Source organism: Truncatella angustata, assembly GCF_020726525.1.
Source record: "Truncatella angustata strain MPI-SDFR-AT-0073 chromosome Unknown BKA67scaffold_9, whole genome shotgun sequence".
NCBI classification, from domain to species: Eukaryota; Fungi; Ascomycota; class Sordariomycetes; order Amphisphaeriales; family Sporocadaceae; genus Truncatella; species Truncatella angustata.
Genome location: NW_025763389.1, coordinates 51,904 through 69,632, shown reverse-complemented (window position 1 = coordinate 69,632; position 17,729 = coordinate 51,904). Strand labels below are relative to the sequence as shown.

The 17,729-nt window shown below is 48.4% G+C and overlaps 8 protein-coding genes across 8 annotated transcripts; 4 read left to right on the top strand and 4 right to left on the bottom strand.

The window, feature by feature from the left end:
* Window positions 1-389: 389 nt before the first annotated feature.
* Window positions 390-1,034, bottom strand: BKA67DRAFT_579929 (antigenic cell wall galactomannoprotein-like protein). Its single transcript, XM_046103806.1, has one exon. The coding sequence runs from the start codon at window positions 954-956 to the stop codon at window positions 438-440; it is 519 nt and encodes a 172-aa protein (XP_045953053.1). The 5' UTR covers window positions 957-1,034; the 3' UTR covers window positions 390-437.
* A 1,258-nt stretch (window positions 1,035-2,292) lies between these two features.
* Window positions 2,293-3,493, top strand: BKA67DRAFT_500545 (uncharacterized protein; the record flags this gene model as incomplete). Its single annotated transcript, XM_046097081.1, has 2 exons — window positions 2,293-2,346; window positions 2,396-3,493. Coding segments are annotated over 2 exons (1,152 nt in total), but the record flags the coding sequence as incomplete, so codon positions are not given.
* Window positions 3,494-3,725: 232 nt separating this feature from the next.
* BKA67DRAFT_410431 (Brix domain-containing protein) lies at window positions 3,726-5,510 on the bottom strand. Its single transcript, XM_046096747.1, has one exon. It carries the CDS (start codon window positions 5,311-5,313, stop codon window positions 3,922-3,924), a length of 1,392 nt encoding a protein of 463 aa, XP_045953051.1. The 5' UTR covers window positions 5,314-5,510; the 3' UTR covers window positions 3,726-3,921.
* Window positions 5,511-5,883: 373 nt separating this feature from the next.
* Window positions 5,884-7,512, top strand: BKA67DRAFT_662946 (P-loop containing nucleoside triphosphate hydrolase protein; the record flags this gene model as incomplete). Its single annotated transcript, XM_046108099.1, has 2 exons — window positions 5,884-6,180; window positions 6,247-7,512. 2 exons carry the CDS (start codon window positions 5,884-5,886, stop codon window positions 7,510-7,512), a joined length of 1,563 nt encoding a protein of 520 aa, XP_045953050.1.
* An 892-nt stretch (window positions 7,513-8,404) lies between these two features.
* Window positions 8,405-10,014, top strand: BKA67DRAFT_524736 (pectate lyase C; the record flags this gene model as incomplete). The annotated part of the gene is made up of 6 exons (XM_046098605.1): window positions 8,405-8,553; window positions 8,609-8,753; window positions 8,812-8,914; window positions 8,971-9,230; window positions 9,286-9,433; window positions 9,539-10,014. The coding sequence occupies 6 exons, from the start codon at window positions 8,405-8,407 to the stop codon at window positions 10,012-10,014; spliced, it is 1,281 nt and encodes a 426-aa protein (XP_045953049.1).
* A 72-nt stretch (window positions 10,015-10,086) lies between these two features.
* BKA67DRAFT_524826 (Alpha/Beta hydrolase protein) lies at window positions 10,087-11,292 on the bottom strand (the record flags this gene model as incomplete). The annotated part of the gene is made up of 1 exon (XM_046098616.1): window positions 10,087-11,292. The coding sequence occupies one exon, from the start codon at window positions 11,290-11,292 to the stop codon at window positions 10,087-10,089; it is 1,206 nt and encodes a 401-aa protein (XP_045953048.1).
* An 877-nt stretch (window positions 11,293-12,169) lies between these two features.
* On the top strand, window positions 12,170-13,920 carry BKA67DRAFT_594900 (uncharacterized protein; the record flags this gene model as incomplete). Its single annotated transcript, XM_046105102.1, has 3 exons — window positions 12,170-12,233; window positions 12,380-12,948; window positions 13,066-13,920. The coding sequence occupies 3 exons, from the start codon at window positions 12,170-12,172 to the stop codon at window positions 13,918-13,920; spliced, it is 1,488 nt and encodes a 495-aa protein (XP_045953047.1).
* Window positions 13,921-14,727: 807 nt separating this feature from the next.
* BKA67DRAFT_579921 (uncharacterized protein) lies at window positions 14,728-17,729 on the bottom strand. The gene has a single exon (XM_046103805.1). The coding sequence runs from the start codon at window positions 17,243-17,245 to the stop codon at window positions 14,897-14,899; it is 2,349 nt and encodes a 782-aa protein (XP_045953046.1). The 5' UTR covers window positions 17,246-17,729; the 3' UTR covers window positions 14,728-14,896.

The window sequence follows — 17,729 nt, the reverse complement described above, 5'->3', positions numbered from 1 at the left end:
CATAGTAAGCATTCAAGGTGATATCTCTGAGCAGCTGCTAGCCGAAGCCAATTATGCCAAAAGAGTTAGGCCGCACTGAGGATGGGACAGCTTCGTTGCCTGTGCTACTAGGGCATCAAGTATTGACAGAAATTCAAAGCATATCATATCATCATTTCAAATTTTCTTTTCCGAAATTACATGGACAGTTTATAGTTGAGGGGCAATGGGTTTGACCCAAAGCTAGGAACAGAGAGCTACCCACAACGTACGGAGTCCTCTTTGGTGCATTTATTCTGATGTATCATGGTTCTGGGTGAAGGAATGAATATGTCGAAAAGAGGCTGTCTTGAACTAGGCCAAGCATATTTAATATGCTGATACATAACTAGAACTCTCACAGACACGCGTTTTTTTTTTTTTTTTTTTTTTTGGTTTGGATGGCTAAAGTACCCTCCTTATAGAAGAGAGTAGTTATCCAGTGCCTCACTGAAAGACGCATCCAATTGTGCGCCCAGAGCTTCTGCCGCTTCCTTGAATGTCTTTGGTACCTTGTCCGCAATAGCCGCGCTCAACTTTTGACTGGCATCCTTCTGCGTTGCCAAGGTCAAGTAAATTACAGGGCCAAGCAACAACTTGTCGAACTTTGGCTTAGCTGCCACGATTTGTCTAAGAGTCGAGTTGGTGTCTGTGATCAAGCCGGCGGTAATGATAGCAACGTTCAAGGTCTCAAGATCGGTTAGTGCCGCAGAAGCGTCTGCAGTCTTGGTGGCGTTATTGATATTGACTAGGAGTGACGTGGACTTGACAGTGATAGGTAGTGCACCGAGCAAGTCACCCGACCATGAAGCTACGGTCGAGTTGAGAGATGCCGTATCGGAGTTGATGGTGTTGAGCGCAGTGGCAATGGCTGCTCCGTCGGCCAGCACATCACCCACCAGTGAAGCAACACTGAGCAGGTTATACGATAGTCTCATTCTGTTGTTATTATGGAGGGCAAGATACAAGGTGAACAAGTCAGGATTTGTGAAGAAAAGTGTTACGAAATTTTGTTTGTTGCACAGATACAAGCAGCTCTGTTCGGTTTATAAACCTTTTTTTCTTTTTTACCTTATGTGTCGTGTTCAGTTGCGGTAACGTAAAACAATCCAGCTTGCTCTCCCAAGAGGCCCGCTCGGTATCATGTGTAATTCTGCTCAAGCGACTCAAGTAATTCATAGTACTTTGTCGTAGAGATGGTCTAGACTTTTCTTCATCGCAAGATGTGCTGCCAATCATGTCGACCGCTCTAACATTCCAGGGCCCCTACGCTGATATGCATCGTCCATCTCGCAAGTATTCTCAAAAGGCCGGCAAATTTGGATGTGACCCTCTAAATGCAGGCCTGTCGCCGAATTGTAAGCTTATTGCCGGAATTTATATCATGATGAAGCGCAATTGGTTGAGAATTTCAGCATTCCAGAAGCTCAGGTCGGGGCACCCCTGGATGACCTGGGGTAATATCCCTGCATGCCGCGGCGATCGGCGTCGAGATTCAGGAGCATGTGAGGACAGTCTACCAACGCGCAGGTAGATGCAACAGGCCTAAAGAACAAGTCAAACGTTTTGACATCGAAGTTCTGACCAACACTGTTGCACATCCATTTCCATATCCGTTTCCATGACGGAGGGGTTGACTCTTGCTAATAAGAGGCACTATGGTATTCATCGAGCACTCGTCGCGTAACGAGTAGGACTCACAGGCTGTTTTAAATCATGTGTTAGATGAATAAAAACCTTGATACGAATAAGATGGTAACGATTCAGCATGAAATGAACTCGTTCGAAAGGAGTATGAAGTAGGAAAATGCTTGGCAAAAGTATTAGTGCAGCTTAATCCATGTTTTCCTATCGTTGCAATGGGACGCAGATTGCGGCGACATTCCGTGAGTCGAAAGAGTTGAGACACGGGTCCCAAATCATGAAAAATTGAAGAATGAAGGATGTCAAAGGTCATAATCAAAGTAAACGATTGCGGCCAGGGAGAAATGACAACCAGGAATGCTACCAATGTCTTACATCGACGACGCGGTAATATCGACAGCACGTCGACATGCATGCTCTTGAAACCCTCATCCTCTGGTTAAAACAATGTTAGCAGTAACAAGTCTTGACATGCTCGAAATGGCTTTGGATATCTATTGGGTCAGCCTTTTCGTTCTGATATTATGCGTCGTATTGCTCTGGGGACGTAACATCGTACTTCGGCCATTCAGAAGTCCCAATACTGTCATGGAGATGGATGCAAAACGGGATGCAGATGCAAAGACGTTTAGATGGACATTCCTGCAGGTGTATCTGTTGGTGATGGGATCAGAATGGCTCCAAGTAAGGCGATCGAGGAAAGCAGCTGATAATCAAGCCTAACCTACACCAGGGCCCTTACATGTACTCCCTACTTCGAGATGATAAGCATCTTTCTCCTGCCATCGTGGCCATTCTCTATACAGCAACATATGGCGCCGCCGCGGCGTCAGCACCATGGACTGGCTACCTGACCGACAGGTTCGGAAGACGAGCAGCCTGCTTGTGCTTTTGCGCCATACACTCACTGGCAACGGTCTCCATTCTCTTCGACCGCATCGAAATCCTTGTCCCGGGTCGGATGCTGGGAGGCATCGGACTCTCTCTACTATGGACTGCATTTGAGAGCTGGATGCTCAGCGAACACAAATCGCGTGAGCTAGAACAGAGCTCAATACCGATGAGCTCCATGTTCGGGATCATGACAACGGCCAACTGCATGACAGCAATCCTGGCTGGTTTGTTTGCACATTGCGTGGTCCTAGCTCTCGGCTCAAAGACCGACCCGTTCATGATTGGCTTGATACTGGATGCTGTCGCAGCTGTCTTGATGCTGTGTACGTGGAACGAGAATTGTGGTGCTCAGTTATCCTCGAGCGTGGAACTCAATGCAGACACCTGGATGAAAAAGAAATCGTGGCTGCATGAGATCGCCAGCTTATTCCAAAACAGAAAGATATTGATCCTAAGCCTGGTATCATGCTGCTTCGAGGGAACCATATTTCTCCTCATGTTCTACTGGCCAGGTGCGTTGCAGGAAGCGCACAGCCTTGATGGCGCTGATGTTGATGTTACAACGCCGTACGGGGTCATCTTCGCGAACTTCATGGCATCCATGGCCCTAGGCGCTCTTCTTTTCGGTATCCTGATGGACGAGAGTAGCGGCCTAGAGAACTCAGCGAGATCGCTCCTCCCAATTGTCCTGCTTTCCGGAGCATTGTTGCTTGCCGGTCTCAGCTTCCTAACTGCGGCCCTTGCCAAGACAGAAACGCAACTCTTTGGTGCTTTCCTTGTACTCGAGGCGTGCAATGGCTTATACGTGCCAGGTATTGCGTATCAACGCGGAAAGATTGTGAGCGATGCCGGTAGAGCTAGCGTATACGGCTTGATGAACATACCACTGTTCGTGTTCGTTATCATAGCACTCTTGACAACAAATAAGGATAGTGGTGAGTTTCCATGGATCAATTGCTTGCAACTCGTTTGATCGACGTCTCATACTGACTCATGTTGTCATTAGACGAGCACCAGACCGTCGTATTTATATTCTGTGCAGCACTGCTACTAGTAGCGGCCGTTGCAAGTTTCTTAGGGCTGCGTGATAGTCCACCCTGCGCGGGCTTCACCGAAATCGGCTCATCTGAAGCACCAGACCAGCAGGAAAAGGAGGATAGAACAGAAGCAGTTTGATATGTGTTGTATGTATCGACAGAGTATCATTGACAGGGTATCATAATCCGCACCCAGGAAAGGGTACTGAGAACTTGGTGGTAGATTCATGAAGAAACCTACATTGCCCACGGTCAACTAAACGCCAAACGCCAAATGTAATGCAGAGAGCCAGCATCCCCCCATCTTCCAATGCAGGTTGGCCCGAGACTACTCGTCATCTTCCCAGTCATGTTCTTCCATTTCCTTGCGCGCAGCATTAGCCTCCTCTGCATCTCCAGCCAATCCTTCGCTATCGACCTCGTCTTCCTCCATCATGTCGTCAAAAAGATCACTGTTGTAGCCGTCGTAGTCCATCTTCTCGTCCTCATCATCCTCCTCCTCGCCTTCTGCCTTGCTGCTGCCTTTGGCAGGCTTCTCCTTCTTCTTACGATCCACGTTCTCCTTTTGCTGTTTCCGGCGTGCCTCCTTCTCTCTAGACTTTTGTTCCCAACGCTTCTCCAGCTCCTGGATCTCTTGCTTGGACTTGTGGATATGTTCGTGCCACATGACTCTTCCACTACAGATGCCCTCTTCAACCTTGGTCATGCGCAGCTTCATGCGCGGACCCAACTCGACCAGCTTGACAGCTCGCCTTCTGACATTGCTCTCGTGGCCTTGTCCGTCCTCGTGGCCGTTCTCCAAGGCTGCGGCACGTGCCTTCTGTGAGAGGACCTTTCGTGTAGCCGTGTCGAGAACCTCGACTTGGTTGTCTTCCTCCATCTCGCTGTCATCGCTCGTGCCATCGGTCATGTAGCCGTTACCATCCTCGCCACCAATCATATAGTCGGCGATATCTTCCAGCTTGCCCAGGTTGGGGACACCACCCTTTCTTGTCTTCTTGGCGTTGAGCAGCTTCTCGGCAGCATTGAGCCTCCTCAAGGGCTTGGACAGGCCAGCAGCCTTGGTCGTGATGGCGTAGTGTCGGAAGTTGAGGACGAAGCTGCCGTCCTCCTTGGGCTCTCGGTTAAGCAGCAGAACCCTACGAATGGACTTGATGGGCGTCTGTTGAGGGTTGATTGGAGGGAAGAGGGAGCGGAAGACGGTGGTGGTGAGAGACTCGAGGTGCTTGGGTACATTGGAGGAGGAGTCGTTGTCTGGGGTGATGAAGTTGTTCATGACGAGCAGAGGGGGGGTGAGGTATTCGTTGCCGCCTCCTCGGGGGTGGCGCTGCGCCCTCCTCACGTCTTTGCACAGGGAGTACTTGTCGACGCGGAAATGGAGGGTCGGGCCTCTCGGAGCGACGGCGACGCGCAGGTTGGTGTTGCCAGACTCTGATCTGGAGAAGAGCATGAGATGTGTGACACCAAGGGGGCCGGCCATGGTGACATAGTCTCGTAGTCGGTTTGCGCGACGCTCCTTCAACCGACTGGCAGTTCCAGGCTCCATGACCAGACGGACATCTTTGGCCAATTGACTGATACTGGAACCGACCTCACCTGCGCCCATGCGAATGACCATGCTCTTGGGGTCTTTGGTGCTGGCATGGCCGAGACTTACAGCGTTGGACTCGGGGTTGCTTGCGCCGACATGGGTGCGCTTCTTGGTTCTCCTCTTGGCCATTGTCTGAGGTTGGATCGAACGACAGGAAAGAGAAGGCGATGGCGTTTGTAGAGAATTGAGGGTGTAATAATTGGACTTTATGAGGCGGATGGAGATGAAGCAACGGGGTGCAAACTACTAGGCGTCGAGTTTACTTACTTTTTTACACGTTAAAAGTTTGGCGCCTGCAGCTTCTGATCTGGTCTGATTCGATCCTGACGCCGCAGCTCCAAGAAATTTTTGGGCATGTCCCGCTATCAGAGTCTTATCGCTGCGGCAGAACCAAGCTTAGCGACACGATAAGCACCCCTGCCCCGCTGATAACCTTGAAAGCGGTCAAAATTTCCAGCGGCGTCCAGTGAATCAACTTGACTAGCTAGTGTTTGGTTTGAGAGGCTGTCCAAAGCGACTGCTCTGTTGGCCGTACCATAGCTCTTTCAAACCTTGGTAGAAACTGGCACTGTCGAGTCACTCAGCGGGAGCTGCAAAAGCGAACAATACACAACCTCAAATCTCTCTCTCTCTCTCCATCCCTTGTTCAAAATCCCGAACAGCTTCCACGGGCGCAATCACACCTCTGCACACACCAAGATGCTGGCCAACAAGCGAAGGAAGGTGTCTTCTGCACCTTCCAGACCCTCCAAACCTATTGCTTCCGCTCCAGCCAAGAAGCCACAATCCGGACAAAAAAGCCGGCAGATACCACCCCAGCAAGATGAGGACAACTCTAGCGAGAGTGAAGCTCTCCCCGAAGAACCCGAAATCCAAGAGGATGACAGCGAAGACGAGGATGGCGATCAAGAGCCTGCAGAGGCCGATGACGCCGGCAACGCTGTCGACGGAGAAGAGGCCGCAGCAGAAGACCTGCCACAGACGTTCAAAGAGCTCGTGAGTAATGCACATTGATACTGAGTCTTCATGCTAGCCTCGTCTGCTGATCCCGTTTCTTACCAGGGCGTTGTCGACACACTATGCGAAGCCTGCGATGCTTTAGGCTACAAGAAGCCGACCCCGATTCAAGCGAAGTCCATTCCTCTGGCCCTACAGGACCGCGATATCATCGGCCTCGCCGAGACTGGAAGTGGAAAGACTGCCGCGTTCGCACTCCCTATCCTGCAGGCACTCCTCGACAAGCCTCAACCGCTGTTCGGTCTTGTTCTTGCCCCCACGAGAGAACTGGCCCACCAGATCGGCCAATCGTTCGAGGCGTTGGGAAGCATTATATCACTCCGCGTCGCCGTCATCGTCGGTGGTCTCGATATGGTCCCTCAGTCCATCGCTTTGGGCAAGAAGCCTCACATTGTCGTCGCCACGCCTGGACGTCTATTCGACCATCTGGAGAAGACCAAGGGCTTCTCACTGCGCTCCATCAAGTACCTGGTCATGGACGAAGCCGATAGACTACTCGATATGGACTTTGGTCCCATCATTGAGAAGATCCTCAAGTGTCTCCCTCGAGAGCGCCGCACCTTCCTGTTCTCTGCTACCATCTCCTCCAAGCTCGAAAGCCTGCAGAGAGCCGCCTTGCGCGATCCTCTCCGTGTGAGCATCAGCAGCCACGATCATCAGGTTGTCTCCACCCTCATTCAGAACTACATCTTCATTCCCCTGGTCCAAAAGGATGTCTATCTTGTCTACCTATGTAACGAGTTCGCCGGACGCACCATCATCGTTTTCGCTCGTACCATCGTCGAAACCCAGCGTATATCTATCCTGCTGCGCATGCTTGGCTTTGGCGCCATCCCCCTCCATGGGCAGCTCTCTCAATCTGCCCGACTGGGTGCTCTTAACAAGTTCAAAGCTGGAGCTCGCGAGATCCTCGTCGCCACCGATGTCGCCGCCAGAGGTCTAGATATCAAGGGTGTAGATCTTGTGCTCAACTACGACATGCCACAAGACTCTAAGACATACGTTCACAGAGTCGGTCGCACTGCTCGTGCTGGTAAAAGTGGTCGCGCCATCAACTTGGTCACACAGTACGACCTCGAGATCTATCTGAGGATCGAGCATTTCCTGGGCAAGAAGCTGGTTGAATACGAAACAGACAAGGCCGAGGTCATGATCTTCAAGCCTCGTGTGGAAGAAGCACAACGGCATGCCAAGATGGAAATCAAGAATTTGATCAACGACCGAGGCAAGAAGGGAGCCGTTCTTAAGGGCAAGCATATCAACGGTGTAAAGAGGAGACGGGGAGACCACATGGATGCTGAGGAGCGCTAGTGGTTTTCCGTCCTCCGTCTTGATGATACCCAATTTGGCGCATTGCGGAGTAATCGTGGAGTTTGGTTGTCTTTCTTGACTCAAAAGTTCCCTACCTGGTGTGACACTGGTATTGGTTTTGCTTTTTGTCGTGTATTCTATCTATCAATGCAAATATGCATCTGCACCGAAAGATTGCTCGTGCGGGACATGCGATTCTGGCGACTAGGCGTAGCTCATAATTGAAGCTTGAGGTATCGTAAGCGCGCAAAATGCCCCTTACCGCCATCAATTGCTCTTTTGTGTGCATGGCACGGTACACCACGTCATCCATCCTTAAAGTCTAGAAACTTGGCTGCGACAGCTGGGGATGAATTGCTACCTTGACATATGACAGTGTAGCGCTATATCTTTCGCACTTAACAATTGCGCGATGTGATTTGGCCCGACTGCTTGGCACGGAGGCATATGCCCACCAATGCAGACACCTGAGACTCCCGATTACGATCGACATGCCATTGCAACTGGGTTGTAGGAGATTGCAGTTCCAATACGACCCTGACTATAGACACTTCGCCCCGCAGTTCACTCCCCTGCCCATTAATCTATCCGAATTCGAACACCGGACCCAGTTTCCGTGGTCAACATGACACAGCTCCCACCGACTTGGGATCCCCAGCACAAATGTTTGCCGGAGACAAGATATGACGTTCGATGTGTAGTCGATCTATGGCCGGAACAATTTTTGTCATGGAACGAGTTCGTACGGAACCCAGAACCTGTGTCCGCTAAATGTGTAGGCTTCTCCAGCTCAAAGCAGTTTTATATATCTAGCATAATATGCCATTATTTTGCCTGCGTATTATTCCCTAGCTAAAACCTGTGCTTTCCTAACCAGAGACTGCGTTTCACTATGGGTCTTTATCAGTGGCTGTCTTTCGCCGCCGTGTCGGCACTCATTCACAACGCTACCGCATTAGTAGCGTTTCCCGGAGCCGAAGGTTTCGGTCGAAACTCAGTTGGAGGCCGAACCGGATCGGTTTACCATGTGACGACTCTTGCGTAAGGTTTCAGAGCCGATAGTGCATGTGTATCTATGGTATTGACGCATCGCTAGTGATTCTGGTGCCGGGTCCCTTCGTGATGCTGTCTCGGCAGACAACCGCATCGTTGTCTTTGACGTTGGTGGCACCATAAACATTACGGACCGAGTTGTGGTCTCAAAGAATATATACATCGCTGGACAGACTGCTCCTGGTGGCGTATGTTTTTCAGTTCAGAGATTATGCCAATGATTTCGTATTGATCACAGGGTTTTAGGGCATTACCGTCTACGGTAATGGGTTATCGTTCTCCAACGCTGACAACACCATCGTACGGTACATCAGGCTTCGCATGGGCAAAGGTGGGGATTCTGGAAAAGGTGAGTACATGTCATGTCTACTTGACCCATTTGAATAATTTTCACACATGGCACAGATGGCGTTACAATTGCCGAGGGTGAGAACATCATTTTTGACCATATTTCCGTGACATGGGGCCGTGATGAGACTTTTAGCATCAATGGTGACGTATACAACGTGACAATCCAGAACTCAATCATCGGCCAAGGCCTGGAGACTCACTCCTGTGGCGGACTCATGCAGTCAGATTACGGTGTCAGTCTGTTCCGCAATCTATACGTTGATAACAAGACTCGCAATCCCAAGGTTAAGGGAATTAATGACTTCCAGAACAACGTAAGAAAATGGAGCTTCAGTTTCATCTCGTTTCACCAGCTAAACATATATTCAGGTGGTCTACAATTGGGGCGGAGGCGGAGGCTATATTGCAGGCGATAGCAGTGGGCAGAGCTACGCCAACATCGTCAATAACTACTTCATCTCTGGTCCTAGCACAAGCGTGACAGCCTTCACTCGGGGGAATGAAAACTTCCACGGTTGTAAGTTCCCCATCCTCCAGCCACCAACCACATGTTTTGCGATAATCGCGTACCATTTCCCCACTCGATGGGCTTTATTAAAGCAGAAGCTGACAAGGGTGCTAGACGTCTCGGGCAACTACTACGATAGCGACAAGAATGGCGCACTCGACGGCTCTGCTTTATGTGTTAGTACTACTTGCTACTCCGACATTGACATCCAGACAACCAAGTACGACTACCCGGGCCCAACCACTCTCTTGACTGCGCCCAATGCCGTGACCTGGGTTCTCAACAACGTCGGTACAAACTACCCGTCCCGTGATGGCATTGACAATCGCCTCGTCTCTGAGGTGCAGACATGGGGATTAACAGGCGAGCTCATTAGCGACGAGACCGTCAGCCCTATGAACGGCCCTGGATATATCATGAGTGGCACCAAACCAAGCGATACCGATGGCGACGGCATCCCCGATGCGTGGGAAAAGGCAAATGGTCTGGATTACCAGGATGCAAGCGATGCAATGAAAATCAGCAGCTCTGGGTACGCGAACATTGAGGTATATATCAACTCACTGGTATTGACTACGAACGGATCATGATACCGTATTACCTGGCCGTCATTCCGTAGATGCGGGCTACGGGATATAAGCTATACGGCGAGACACTTAGAGTTAAATAACAACTGGAAGTATATCACAAACTCCATCGAGCTGAGAGACATCAATACCCTTAACCGGCTCATCTTCATCGCCAAGTATTACAGCTTTACCCTGGTCGTAGGTTCCCCAACCCGATATGCGTAGGCCATACTCTGGATCTCGTGCAAAGTCAAGCCAAAGGTCTTGCATACTTCTGCTCACAGCGTTTTCATATGCAGTAGATACTCCATGAAAATCACCTGCTGTCCCGAATATCAGCGGCAGCTCGGCAGCATGATATGCGCCGGAATATTTAGACGGCGATATATTAGAGAAGTTGCCGTCATACCGGTATCTGTATGTGGTGAGGGAGTGGCTTTGACGGGCTTGGGATGTGAGCGCCGCCGTGCAAAGGAAAATCTCAATTGTGTTCTTATCGGAGGCGGATTGGTTGAATGTAGGGCTGAGAGGAGTGGGGATTCCTTCGTTGAATTCATGCAGGTTCGTGCCGATGAGGGCGGGGACCGAGGATATGGCATTGATTGCGTAGCGGTCGCTGTAGTTTTGAAAAACGGTGACATTGTCGACAATGGGCAGGAATTTAAGGGTTGGATCTGCTGAGAGGACGGCTTCGATAGCCTGCCACGTTACACCCCTCAGGCAGTTGATCTCTGAACTTGTGCTATGACAACCAAGAGCAGCTGCAACAGCAGTGAAGTTTGTTTGAGCTGTATCGAATGTTCGGCCTCCTGCTCGAGGGAAGAGAGCAGTGGCAGAATCAAGGATCGTGCCGCTGTAGATTGGATCGGAAGGATATGCAAAGTTAAGATAGTCAACAGCCTCTGCTCCTCCGCTCTCACCCCAACCAACGATTTTCGCTGGGTTTCCGCCAAAATTGGCAATATTGTCTCGAACCCATTCAAGAGCGAGACGCTGGTCAAGCAGGCCAAGATTCTGCTTCATCAAGCCCATAGCGTTAGGGAAGCCAAATATGTTTGATCTGAAGTTGACGGTGACCATGATATGCTTTTGTGTTCGTTGTACCCAGGCTTGAGGGTTGAAATATGGGGAATTTGTTCCTCCTTGAACGAAGCCTCCACCAAAAAACCATACGATGACCGGTAATTTCGTCTCGGAGCTAGAAGGTGCCCAAACATTGAGTGTTAAGCAGTTTTCGCTGAATGAGTTGAGAGGAAAGTATTCGGTATAATTCCCACCGCTAGGCGAGTACACGCTCATCCCAGACTCTGCACCGCCAAAGGCTATTTGTGGACAGGCGGGTCCAATGCTGGAAGCGTTAATCGATGTACTTGACCGCAGTCTCGAAGGGGGAAGCCATCTTCTAGGCCCAGTCGGTGGGTGGGCGAATGGGATGCCCAGAAATTGACGGACATGAGGAGCCGATGACTTGACAAAACCATGAAGCAGACCACTGTCGGTCTTGACTTGCAGATTAGGTGCCGGACAGCTGGTTGGATAGCAGGTACCTATTGATGCAAGGACTGCGAAGTTTATGGCCAGAATGAGGTTCATTGCTGTAATGGAGGTAATGCCGTTTTTGATTGGTACGGTATGGCGATAACAGGGTATATGGTGTTGATAGTGATAAAGGAAGAGAGCTGAGCATGCAAAGGTAAAGAAAGCGAGGTCAGTCTTATAGTGTTTTCCTTATGGGCTGAGCGAGCACCTCCCATCTGAAGAGATACTTGCTAACTTATCAATCGTGGATGATCGGCCTGTGACTAGTAATCTTGCTAACCGAAAGCAGAGGGTGTTCGCGAGGAAAGTTCGCATTATATCAAGAATTGTTGAATCCACTTTATATACTAATTGTGTTAGGCAAGAAAAGTAACACGGATAAGCTCTTAACGGGCTGTACAGCTGACGCTAATCCTAAAATGGTCCTCTTCCCGACAGAGTTTAAGGGAAGGGCTTAGCGTGATCTTATGTCACACTTTTTCAGACTAGGGATTATGTGTCCCGGATTTTCCTGTCAAGTACGTTACCTCTACTTATACACATTTATAGATTGTTAATCCACGATTGCCTATCACCATACATTAGCAATTAACTGCCAGCTTTGAAAGTATATTCTACTTTCATTACTTTTACAAGGATGGGAAACAACAAGGGTCGTTCTAAGGCTTGTATAACATGCTTGCGGCGCCGTGTCATGTGTGGTAAGTCCAGCGCAGAAAGAAAGGAAAAAAAGAAGAGAATAGAGGGGTGGGGGGTGATGCACGGGTTAGAGTCATGCCAGTCCTACTGGTACATGACCATACGCTTCAATGATTAGCTTGCAGCTGATTCTTCTCTCATGCTTCAGATCAACAGCGCCCGGCATGTCTTCGGTGCACCAGGTCAAACTTCGTCTGTCTGGGTTATCGGGAGATGCTTTTTATCGATGCAAAAGCACAAGTCTTACGAAGGATAGGCTGTACATCTCAGTCGGTGCTAGGGAATAAGACTCCCTCGTTAGAGGTGACCAAGGAGTACCAGACCGGTGGCCATTTTGCACAGCCTGCTGGCCCCCGTCTTTTCTGTGATTACGAAACAACTACCATTTGGTCGGCGCCCTCTGAAGTGGCAATGCGACAAACTCAATTCATATCCTACCTTGTCGCAAGACTTGACGGCCCAATGGAAACCATATGCCGTAGTCAGCTCTCACCAAGCTATCACGCAGACTCCCTAGAACAAATGGCCAGGAAACAGTGTTTTCTAGCCCTAGCAACAAGTTTCTATGGACTTGCTCATTCACAGCCACCTGTTGTACATCACGGTAGACGACTATATCTTCAGGCTCTGAACATGGTCAACAGAACCATCAGCGGTTGTGACAGCACAGGAGTTTCGGAAACCCTCAGTTCCGTAGTTGCACTATGTCTTCATGAGGTAAATTACTCTCAATATGGCGCAAAATAATCCCGATTGACTATCTTGATTTAGGCCATCGCACCGACACACAGCATCGATCACTCTTGGCTGCGTCATGTTGACGGCCTCGAGCAGCTTTTCTCAATGCATGGGGCCACATCCAGAAAAAGCAATCCACTCGCCGTCGCCCTACTTGAGGTCACTCGGCCCATGATGATTGTGGCAGCTCTCTATGCCCGCCGCCCATCGTTAATGGCACAACCAGACTGGAGTGCAAGAGCCATTTGCGTACCAAACGATTATTTCCCACCTTCTCATAGGTCGGCCCTTGCCTATTTGCTGGACGCATTAGCACAAATCCCAGCACTGTATCATGAACATGATGCAATTTTATCAAGACAATCCGCGAACTTACTCGGACAAACCACCAGTGAAATCAACAGACGAGAAGCATCAACATCGGTCCAAGCCCTTTTGGGTCGTTCCCTGAGTCTTCGGGACGACATTCACGTTCAAGATGCGTATTGGACAGCCTCGAACCCTAAGTTCAAACTTTTTAGCGTGTCTAGAGCCATCGAAACTTCAACACCGCCCTATCCTTGCAAGGATAAGATACATTTTTCTTCTCTCCAGGCTGCAAATGTCGCCACTTTATATGACGCTGTTGTCATACTGATCAACCAACTTGTTGTTTCGTCACTCTCACTTCTCCCCGGCAGTGATGTCCATGTCATTGTGCAGGCAGAAGCATCTGAGCAAACATCAGCAGCCATCATACATATAATCAAGAGCGTTGACTTCCAATTGTCACCCCCCGGAAACTTCTATCTACTCTTCCCTATCCGCGTTGCGCACCGAGTGCTCTTACAATCTCAAGTTCCACAGGACATAGCCAAGAGATTGTGGCTTGAAGGCGTCCTTTGCAGTATTAAAGAAAGGGTCGGGACGTGGATGTCAAATGACTACATCTTTGGCGCCGGAAAGTCTTAGAACTACTGGGTAAAAAATGTCGAGAATATATAGAGAGATATCCTCGATATCTCTAAACGCTTCCCTTAAGTAAGCTTATAAATACATTTACATATACTCTCTTTATCCTACCTCCGAGTATTACTTTGAATTAAGTGCTTCCGCCTAATTAGTGTTAAATGATATATATATAACCTGAAATATATATTTAAAATTATCTTCTTTAATTGGTAAAACCTTTAAATAATAACGATTATCTTGGTTACTTTTAATTACAGTGAGTAACGAAATCGCCTTCCGCTGTTGCGAGGCAGAATGTATTCTTACAGTAGTACAGCCAATTTAGGGACTTTGGGCTTACACAGTGCGGGCTCCTACTATATGTGGGGTAATACTGATAAGGTACTTCAGGTCAGCCAGTATAGTAGTGTCATGTAAGGCTAGTGCGTCAAACGCGATTTCCTTTTCTTTGTTTTGCCTGGATTTCTTCTCTATGATGCTTGCTCGGTCGTTGTTACATTTGTAACGCAGCATATAATACGCAAAGCAGTAAGCTGTTGTAAGTACGCAGTATATATTATCACTTTGAAGTGTCTCTAGAAAGTTGCAGAACCTTCTATCATGATAGGTACAGTCATACGTTCGAAGATAAATATAACCGATATTCTGGTGCTCTCTTTTGCAAAGATATGATAAATGAAGAGCTGAATAGCTGAGTATTCCTACTCGAGTTATACAGTACTCTATGCATTGCAATCGTCTTATATGCCAAACACCTGGCTGTGCTTAAAGTCTAACGAGTTTTGACGATCGAGCATCTTTTCGGCTGTTCGAAGTTAAGCAACTAAGCTGTCTTATATTGTCATATATACAGTAGCATCTAGTTTTTCTTTGTACCATGTTGTCCAAGTTTAATTGTTATTGATTATAACCAAATTCAAAAAGTTCGACGGAAAATCTATGGATTGGTGTAAGGATTGGTTATCCCGTCTCCAAACTAACCGTATGAAAATAGTTGATCCAGCTTAGCATACTTCTCAGTATACATTTGTGCATTCTTATAATATTGGTGAATATCCCTTAGATAAATAGCGGCAATCTCCGGAACAAGCGGATCGCCGATGTCGGGCTGATCCATAAGAGCAATAATCGATAGGACAAGTGCCCACATGGGAAGTGCAGCTGGCCACCCAGACGGTTCTAAGTAAGAGAGACACATCTTCCCAGTAGTGCCAATATTTGGATGATAGATCTTTGTGAGAAGCCGCAAATTGGGTGGGACTCTTGGATAATCTGCCCCGAGGACGATTTCGAGATGAAAAATCCCCTTTTTATAAGGACTCTGAGGGCTGCCCTCAAATGCGACCATGATAGGCTGAAGTGCGGACTGGCCTATAGATAGAACAGTCATGAACCGATGTTCATTGACGCCCTTGAGGTCCCCGTATATCCTTTTTATGTACCTGTGTGAGCTTGGAATCAGCTGGTTGAAGTTGACTGCTGGCTGAAGTTTCGCCAATCGATTTCCCCATCCGGAGTCGTCCAGTTTCGGAGTGAGGCTGAAGGGATTAACATCTCGAACAAATTTGGCTTTGGCTTCCAAAGTCCCCCTTTCTACCTCTTTTCGCCTCTCTACAAGGCGTGCACTTATGCCTGACCAAACAACTGTAATTGTTATCAGATTGAGCAGTTTTATTATGATCCCATAATAATGGCGGTGGTCTGACAAAACGGAGTAATCAATAGTTGATAATAAATAGGCGAAGAAATCACGACTGGTCGATGGGGCTTGAGGATGGCGGAGATGTGGCGCCTCTAAAGATGCTAACATCCCTCCTGTATGCTCGGAAGATCCAGGGATCTTGGTGATTATTTGTCTCTCGCTGCTTAATGTGATGCCGAGAATGCGTAACCCATCGTAAATTTCATTTTTCAGAAACAAATCAAGTTGGGTAGGTTCTGAGTGCAATTCTGATACCACTGAGGATAGTAATAATTGACCAGTAGCAAGATTGCTGCACCATGGTGATTCCCGTCCACCCCGGTGGACACTTGTGTAGACTCTTTCCAACGAATCATCCAAAGTATTGAATAGCTGTTCAGCTGTAACATCTCTCCGAGTCAAATTATGGAGACGCAGTCGCAAATTGACCATTTCTGCATCGATAGCATCCGCAAAGGCATGCATTTGATCGACTATTCCGCCCGCAGGTAATTCCAAGTGTGATGATGCTTGTACTAAAGGGTGACCAAGTCGAGCTAACATATTTTCCAATAATCCGTAATCGAAACTTGGAAAATTCCATTTGCTCGCCGCATGAAGTACTCCGCAAATTGTAGGTTGGCATCGCAGTGTTTTTGAGACGTTTTTCAACACCGTATCTGCTCTTTGGATAGTCGATGCTTCCAAAGACACAAATATAGTTAATATCTCCAGATCAGCTGATATGAGTTGGGTTACCAGATTTCCAAGGATATAATCTTTTTGCAGCTCTGCAATTGCAGTCTGTTCAAATTGGTTATCGCTCGATAGCTCAGAAGAGTTCTGCCCTGACGGTGTGAGTACCGATCTACTGGCGGCGGTGTGAAATGTGTAATCACTCGACTCTCTGTGCGGTGAGCGACCGGATAACGTTAATTTCTCTATGATCGAGCCAACACCTCGTAAGGCTAGTCGTTGACTAGATGCCTCGGATACTATATCTGGTTCTTTCACCATTCGAGAAGAAGATATCATGTTCGAAAGGGCGCTAATGTCTGAGCCATTGTCCACCTCATACTGCACGGCACTTTTCTGCATTTCGAAGAGATCCAGGTTCTTGCACACTAATTCCAAAGCCTCAATGCATTCCTTTAACTGTCCGTTGAGTTCTTGGAACGCTTTCTTGTCTTTTACAGCCCACTGTAAGGCACGCCAGACTCCAGCCTGCCGCTTGGTCTGCTTTTGCCTCTTTATGAACTCGTATAATCCTTCTTCAAGAGTGTCCGAGCTACCAATGGGTGGTATCCAATAAGCATGATGCTGGTATCTTTCGATGAGCTCATACCGCTTGATAAGCTTTGCTGCATCTAAAAACAGCAATGAGATACAGTTTAGTTGCTTCTGCACATGTTGTCGCCAAGAAAGTTGGTCTAGTCTTCTGTCGTATCCATCATTCTCCAGGAATCCACACGCCTTACCCCAAGCATAAAGACGAATTCGGTAAGCGCTGAATTGGCACTCCGATACCATAAAGTCCCTTCCTACCGACACTGCATCGTCGATAAGATTGAAGCAATCAAGACAGACAGACAGAAGACCTGCCAAACCAAGCGCGCCAAGCGCAGTGCCGATTGGTTCAGCCATCAATGTTGAGAGCGTTTGCTAGGAATGGAGTAGGCACGCTGCTTAGAACAAGCGGGGAAGAGAGTAGAGAAGTCATGCTCTAGAAAGATATTATCAGCCAAAATTGGACTACTACCCCGCCTTGCCCGTAATGCCACACACCTTGCAAAGCGTTGCTTGCCGTCGCCCTGCTATCGAGCTCCCATCCCTTTGGGTGGGTTAATTTTGCAGTGAAGCCATCGAGGCGACACATGTGGAGAAAAGCGTTGCTTGTTATCGCCCTGCTACCGTGCTCCCCGGCAGGGTTTTGATCAATCCACCAGTCTAAGCCTCCTAGTGTGATTGATTTCGGGCTGGCACAGATGATAAGATGCCACGTGCACGAATGCACGGCTCACATTTAGTCTTTAATCCACTGAGACCTTCAGTGGATGGATTAATCAAAAACCCTAGTGCTCCCATCCCTCTAGGTGGGTTAATTTTGCAGTGAATAGCCTTTTGTACT

Coding starts and splice junctions, on each gene's coding strand:
- BKA67DRAFT_410431 (XM_046096747.1), bottom strand. CDS start 5,313: ATGGCCAAGAGGAGAACCAAGAAGCGCACCCATGTCGGCGCAAGCAAC.
- BKA67DRAFT_579921 (XM_046103805.1), bottom strand. CDS start 17,245: ATGGCTGAACCAATCGGCACTGCGCTTGGCGCGCTTGGTTTGGCAGGT.
- BKA67DRAFT_579929 (XM_046103806.1), bottom strand. CDS start 956: ATGAGACTATCGTATAACCTGCTCAGTGTTGCTTCACTGGTGGGTGAT.